This window comes from Penaeus japonicus, unplaced genomic scaffold (genome assembly GCF_977035675.1).
Source record: "Penaeus japonicus unplaced genomic scaffold, GWHDUDI00000001_assembly GWHDUDI00000014, whole genome shotgun sequence".
NCBI lineage: Eukaryota > Metazoa > Arthropoda > Malacostraca > Decapoda > Penaeidae > Penaeus > Penaeus japonicus.
This window is the reverse complement of record NW_028234416.1, coordinates 24293936-24301435: the sequence shown is the minus strand read 5'-3', so window position 1 is coordinate 24301435 and position 7500 is coordinate 24293936. Positions and strand designations below refer to the sequence as shown.

General features: G+C 37.1%; 1 protein-coding gene across 5 annotated transcripts in view; it reads left to right on the top strand.

The window, feature by feature from the left end:
* Positions 1-7500, top strand: part of Rme-8 (receptor mediated endocytosis 8) — a 57668-nt gene that overhangs the window by 42037 nt on the left and 8131 nt on the right. For 3 of the 5 annotated variants that reach the window (XM_086544095.1, XM_086544092.1, XM_086544093.1), the window contains 4 exons: positions 1233-1403; positions 2887-3117; positions 3366-3528; positions 4408-4449. In XM_086544095.1, the coding sequence (XP_086400221.1) occupies positions 1233-1403; positions 2887-3117; positions 3366-3528; positions 4408-4449 (607 nt within the window). The remainder of the gene's footprint in view (positions 1-1232; positions 1404-2886; positions 3118-3365; positions 3529-4407; positions 4450-7500) is intronic. The other 2 variants (XM_086544096.1, XM_086544094.1) reach the window with 1 other exon arrangement.

Here is a 7500-nt window from a genome sequence, read left to right as displayed (position 1 = left end):
GATATAAATTTGAAAAGAAGGAAGGGAAATAGAAACAGAAAATGAAGATGTCAATGATAACTCAGATGAGGTGTGGGGTGTTCCATTTTGTCAAAGCTCACCACGACTAACCAGCATATAGAGGGCTGCATTGGCACAGAAAAGTCAGGGGCTAGTCTTTCTAGTTAGGGCACTTGCCAAAACTAACTGGCTTGTAGAGGTTGTATTGGCACAAAATAGATAAGGGGCCATCCTAACATATATAGGGACATGCCATGATTAGCTGGTTCAGAGATGTCACCCTTGGTACAGATTTGGGGACCCCAGCATCAGCATACATTAGTTGTAGGCAACTCCTGTAAAGGACTGTGCAGGCAAAGAGGAGATGTAGATCTTACTCCAATAAATAAGGGTATAACACAACTAGCCTACTAAGAGGCTCAATTGTCACAAAGGAATTGTGGAACCAGCTACCATATGTAGTGGCATGACACAACTACCCTTCTATAAGTAGAATTTAGGAGGCACATGCTGTCTTCTCTATGACGTCTAATAGCCAGGGCCATGGACCAGCAGGAGTCCAAAGGACTGCCGCAGCTACCATCACCATCAGGAGAGAGCCACTTTAGGGGAGATTCATGGAGCCCCATGAGTGCTAGATGTGTTTTGGGCTTATGGAAAAAGAGATCTATAAAAAAAACTCCCCCTAGCCAAGGGCAGAGGAGCAGAAGACACCTAGGGGGGGAAAGCACTCAGGAAGGGATTGAGCACAAAAAACAACAAAGCACATCAGGAGAGAGAAAGTAGGAAAATTAGGGAAAAAGCAAATGTAATGGAAATTTAGCTATAATTAAACTATGTTTGTGTAGGTGCATTTTACAGTAGAATAACAAAGTTTAGTACATAAAAATGTGAAAACAAATATTTGTAAATGAACTGAAGAAGTATTATATATTGAGAGACTGAAAATGTTGTTACATTTATACAACCTTATATACCGTAATTTTGAATCTCATAATAGCTAGTGAGTTCTCTTTGTTCTTCTTATCTTCATTTATAGCAAAAAAAAAGTTGTTAAAAAAGCCTCATTTCTCTCCCATTGAAATCATAGTGCTTCATAATTAACACTTTTTCTCCTGAAAAGATGTAATGAATTCTTGAACTTTTAAAGGAAAATGTTCCATATACCATCTGAAATGATAGAGATCTAAGCTTCCAGCTGTAATAATATTTTCCTCTTCCCCCCGTAACAGGAGATGAGTAATCAGCTTGCAAAGTTGTCCCTCTGTGCTTGTGGTCGTTTGGCTGGCCTTTACACGAAGGAAGAAGAAACAACCCCTTCCAACACAGTAATTCATGGGGTCCTGCAAAAGCTTCTAACACCGTATGTCGTATCCCTCATACCGTCATCATCATCATCAGAGGTTAGTTTTAATGCACATTCATGTTTTATTGTAAATGTATAGCATTTGTATGAACTTCTTGAGTGGGAAGGCTCGTTCATTTGATTAGCAAGAGCTTAGTGCTTATTAAGTTGGTTGATTATAGGTTTATTTGAAAAATGAGATTACAGTTTAAAAATCACTTAAAAATATATCTTCTGGAGGTAAAAGCTAGATTTGAATTGGAGGCCATCATCTCATTTATCAAGGGAATGTGTTTAGTTTATTTTTTATATATTTTTATCTGTGTTTTTGGGATTTATGATGTTACATAGTTGAAGATATTTTAAGATTATTCGGTATTTTTTAGTAATTTTGATCTTGTGAAGGGAATTGATTTACCCATGACTAGTTAAAGCATAGCACATTTAACCTTCTTTCTTTAATTCATTCATGACGAGACTTTTTCCGCCTAATCCCGCTTCCGCTAGGAAGATAAAAAGCACGCAACTCTTCGTGCCAGGGTGTTTTCTTGCTGCACTGAGTTGCACTGATCCTCTCAGAGCGTTTTTCACCCACCCTATTCTTATGGTTTTCATGAATGCGTCTACAATGTAAAGGCACGTAAGGAGTTATGTTATAGTAAACATGTTATAGTAATGCCTTTTTAGTTTTATTTTATTGAACTTTGCCTATATTCTTCACTTCCATGTGAAAATACCAAAGGAAAGTTGAAGCAGTCTCTTAGTGGGGCATCAAAAAACATGTTTTATACATGTTTTATACATGTTTTATACGAATAGAAGAACAATATGAATAATCATATATGTACATATGAGTATGTACATGTACCTCGTGACGTGACTTGACGTAATATCACATGTAATCAACAAATTAAAAGTAGTATTGCATTAGTAATTTTTTACTTTATTTTGTTTCTTGGCTAAACACATTTGATTTTACAATAGTTTTTCAACTTGGATCTTTTTATTCAGCCGTTGATGAAGCAGAAATTATGATATCATCAATATTACATAGTTTTCTGTGATGTAATTTTTATATGTTATATCTCATTTTATGGCACTCAGACACCTAAACTAAAGTAACAGAGTCTAAGAAATTATGTAGAATTATATCTTAGAACAATCTAGCAATCTATTGCTGATGTTTCAGCACGTCACAATTGCCCCTCCTGGAACTCAGCGAGAAAATGCACGTGTCAGGATGTCATCCGGGTCCGGGGATGTTTTTTAACCACATAATAGGACGTCAACCAGCTTGAATGGGTTGATTTTTCTTCTTATTCTTCTTATTCTTCTTCTTCTTTTTTTTTTTTTTATGAAGCTACACATTTATATCAGTTAGGTCATGGGTAGTATGTGTCTGTATCTCAGTACATATATACATACTTACATATGGCACCCATACACAGGGACATAGATGCTTGTACAAAAGCATTCCTGTTCCTCTCCGCACTTTGCCCTTCCCTCTAGTGTTTTGAAACTAACACCTTTATGCCTTACAGGTGTTGAAAATCCTCACAAGTAATGTGCAGACTCCATATCTCATCTGGGATAATGGAACTCGTACACAGCTTATCGACTTCCTGACTGAGAATCAGCAGACACATGTGCGCACTGGACAGTCTGACCCAGAATATGGAGCAGCATTTGAATTTGATGCACACAAGGATGAGCTCATTATTGGAGGAGTCTTCATTCGTGTATATAATGAGCAACCTACATTCGCAATACAGGTAGGGACTTGCTCCCCTTAAATCCTTTATTGAAGATAACTTTATTTTGCTAATTGAAATAGTACTGCTCATTACTGATGTTGCTTATATGATCCACTATTTGCTTTCATACTGTATGGGAGCAGTATGTAGCATAACCAATCAAAAAAAAAAGTTTACCACTATATGATGTATACCACAATTACTGAGTTAATCAATAGGATAGCCGGGGCATTGCCATTGAACAAAAAAAAATTCAATATTTCCAGAAACCCAAAGAGCTCACTCTGGAGTTGCTTCAGTATATTGGTGGAGAAACTCAGTATGTCCACTCCCTCTTGTCATTGTCTGCTGCATCAGTGTCTCACCCAAGACTGGCACGAGTCGGGGATGCACTTCGAGCCCTGGTGAACGTTATTAAGAATAACCCAGGTAATGTGTCTCTCCATTAGAAGTATGAAACACAAAAGATAGAGAAGATTAAAGAATAATGAAAGTAGGTCCTCCTACAGTGTATGTATAAGTGTAAAATCATACATATTAATGTATACAAATATACATACACATTGAGGATATATTGGATATACATACTTGCACATACATAGATATGCAGGAACACAAACACACCTAAACTCTGTGGAACCAATATGTTTTTCTTTGTGAATATGTATTATACCAAGGCAAGAAAAAAGATAGAAACTTAATCTGTTTTCTGTTTTTCTTATTAGTATGTGAGCTTTTTGTATGAGGTTGATTTTGCTTTGAGTTATATTTATTATGTTTTTGGAAACACTTGTTTCTATTCTTGTAGTTGCTTTCATTTGTGGATTATTCACATCACTTTTGTTTGATTTAACAAGACAGCTTTATGTATGTATGCCTTGTGAGTATGAAAGATGATTGAAGATAATGTGAGTTATCTGCCTTTTAATAGTTTTTAGTTGCATATTTTTTGTGTTAATGATTCATTATGTTATTGTATGTTGTTATCATATATATTCTTATATATCTTAGGTATTGGTTCCAATCTTCATTCTACAGATTCCTTCTTTTTTAACCTTCCTTGCATCAATAAATTAGTCTGTGGAACATGCTACGCATTATGATTTTGAGTATTTATATTAAAATGCAATTCACTTTGGTGTATGAATATTTTGAATGGTTTGTAGAAAATTCTGCAGTTATTTTCAATTAGATGCATGTGAATGTATTTACTGATGCAGTGATAGCATTCATTGCATGAAATGTTTAGATATGAGCAGCTTCACTTCATTTTTTCATATGATTTTTTTTAACCTGTATTGGTCACAGGACGAGACAGAATAACATCACATGAGGGGGAGCGGGAACCAGGTACTATATACTCTGACTGGTGTTCACCTTTTTTATGAGTAGTTGAAGCATGATGGTGCTAGCGTGGTCAAGTTCCCAAGTTTCTGGGAATTTTGAAATATGGTTTAGATTTAGTTTCATGGAAACTTTAAAGCCTGTATAATCTAGATCTTATGTCTAAGAGTTAGGTGTAGGTAAGGTTGGAATTCCATTCTTTCAACTCTTGTAGCTTGGTTATAACATCCAATTTCCTAACACTGTTATGCTAGATAATGAATGAAATATCTGATCAGTTACAAATGTTAATTGGAAACTTATTATTGCCACACTTTTGCTTATCTTTTCAAGAAAGATTTGTCTGATACCGGAAGGTATCAAGATCTGGATAATTCATTTATTATATTCTCTTTCTTGGTACTAACTCCCAGCTGGTTGCTCATTGTATGATCAAGTTGAATCCATAGGTTTATATGTGCTGGTCATTTTGGGGGCAACTTAGGCCATTAACCCACTCACGCCGGATGACGTGCTGACACGTTTCGTGGTTTTCGCGTCAGACGCCGCCGACGAGATATCTGGCCAAGGCCGGCGCTCGGGGTGAGCGAACGGGCAGCCCAGGCTCGCGGCCCGTGCGCCCGAGAATCTCGAAGCGTTCGGATGATGCGTTCGAAAACCTCGGTATAGCGACCGTGCAAAGCCGGAATGGCCCCGGCGTGAATGGGTTAAACATGAAGTTCATATAATCCAAAAGAAAGAGTTTCATCTTCTTTGAGTAGTTAATTTACCAAATACTATGTAAAGACCTTTCTGTGCCCTTGATGAGGCTGCTGAACGACAGCCTGACCTCATTTTTGCAGGAATTAACCATATTACCTTGGCCAACTCTATCTCTTTTTAACTCCTTGAATGTCATCACCAGATGTGTTCATGAAGCTGAGGTTATATAGTAGTTTCTCCTGGTACCTCACACATTGTGTTTGAAGTGTTATGATGTTTGGAATAAGGATATTCTGTCAATGTTAGCTTGTATTATTGTTTTCTTATTTTAGAGATTTGGAGGATGCTCTGTGTTACATACAGTTTGTGGTACATCAAGGGATAGTTCCATTATATTTGTTACTGAAGTTGATTTTCTAGTGGAATATGGCAAAGAAATATTTTTAAGGATGATACAGTGACATGTTGATGAAATTATTATATTAGAAAAGGAACTGAAGTACCTAGATGTAAGACAAAATAATCTATTGAGGTAACTGAAAAGAAGAGTCAGGTTTCAGGAAAAAGTGGGACTAATATGTACCATATTAAAACTAACAGTAACATGTTATGTTTTGTTAGCATTTTAATATTTTAGGTGGTATCTTAGAGCCCTATTATTTATAATTTGTAGTCGTTCATCTCTTTAATCCTTCCACGACGGGTAAGTTTCAAGGGGTGGGAGCATTTTGTACTGCATTTTTTCTATTGTTTAGATTACAAACTTTTTATTCTTTCAGTTGTGTAACTAAATGCTAATTAATATCAAAGTGCTATTATACCAAAAATAGACTCATTATCATAAGTCTTAAAAAAACGGTAAACACAGTAATATGCCCACCCAAATCTACACATTGTATGATGTGGCCTGTCCCAGAAGGGTTAAAAGTTTCCTAATTAAAGACAAGTAAAATATCTTTTTGCAATGGTAACAAGACCACATGTCTCATTTTTCAGTGCTTTGGTGATTGTTTTTGCTAGTGAGATGCTTGTATTTTAAAAATGCCTAACCAAATGTGTGTGAATTCCTGACACACAAGTATGGATATGTTTGTCATCAGGTTCATGTAAATCTTAACTTTAACATTATTAAAAGAGAAAATAAAAGAGAAAGTTCATTTTAATGATACTGACAGATGGAAAATGCAGTCTTTCTGTTTATGGTCCAAAGTTTATACTAGTCTGGTAAGATAGCCTGATAGATATTTCAACTTGGTTGACTTTGTGCAACCAGGGCAGTTGCACGGTGCTTCTAAGAAGCAGGATAGAAGATAAGTGAGCCTAAAGCCCACCACAGCAATCCATCATTTCCCAGCCACTCTTCTAAAATGTTAGCCAACTCAGCTTAATTCTAGTCACAGGATGCATGTGAGAGCAGGAACACTGAAGTCAAGAGCAGTAGCCATGTAGGCAGTTATGGGAAAAATACCACATGCAGGGTCATACCATGAATGACCCAGTTTGGAGAAGGCTGCATCAGCATGGAGTAGATGTGTGCCTTTCTACCAGTGTTGGGGCACACCATTATCAGTTGTGTCATATGAATATTATACCATATGTAAAGAGTTCCATAACTTGGCAGCTCAGAATGCATTGAAGTGGCACAGAGTAGTCATGGGCCTTTCAACCATATGTAAGGATTGCCATGGCTAAAAGAATCACCAAAGAGAGAAAAAGAGAACCAAGAGAAAAAGACAAAAAGAGAGAGAGATATAGTTGGATAGATGTGGGAGAGCAAACAAGCCTTACTATCTTGTTCCTGCTTCTGAAGAAGAGAGGAAGAGGCCTGCATACCAGGAAAGCAAAGAGTTAAGGGAAAAAAAGAAAATAAGAAAGGATGCACAGAAAGCATTAACAATGGGGTGGTTTTGACTCCACCTAGTCATTAAGCCAGGGTATTATGAAATGCCCAATCCTAACATCCCAGGGTATTCGTTTGCTGAGATGATGACCAGCCGCTATGCACCCAATTACCAAGCAAGTCAGCCACACAAAGAGCCATGAGATGATATCACATCCCCGGGTGGAAAGACCAGCTAAGCTATGATATGGTATCATGTCATCCATCAATAAGGGGTTAAACAGTGACAAAAAAGGGAAGAGGAAGAAGCCCTTTAAGCAGCAAAATAAAGAAACGATCCAGGAAGCAGTAAATCATAGTAAATCAGAGCAAACAGCACAGCATGCACTCTTTGAGGCTGATAAGCAGATTTGTCAGTCATAGCTTGTGGCAGTAAAACTGACAGGAAGGAGGAGGAGTGCCTGCAATTTGAAAACAGTTACTGGGGTAGGAAGGCAACTCAGTTGATATATCTG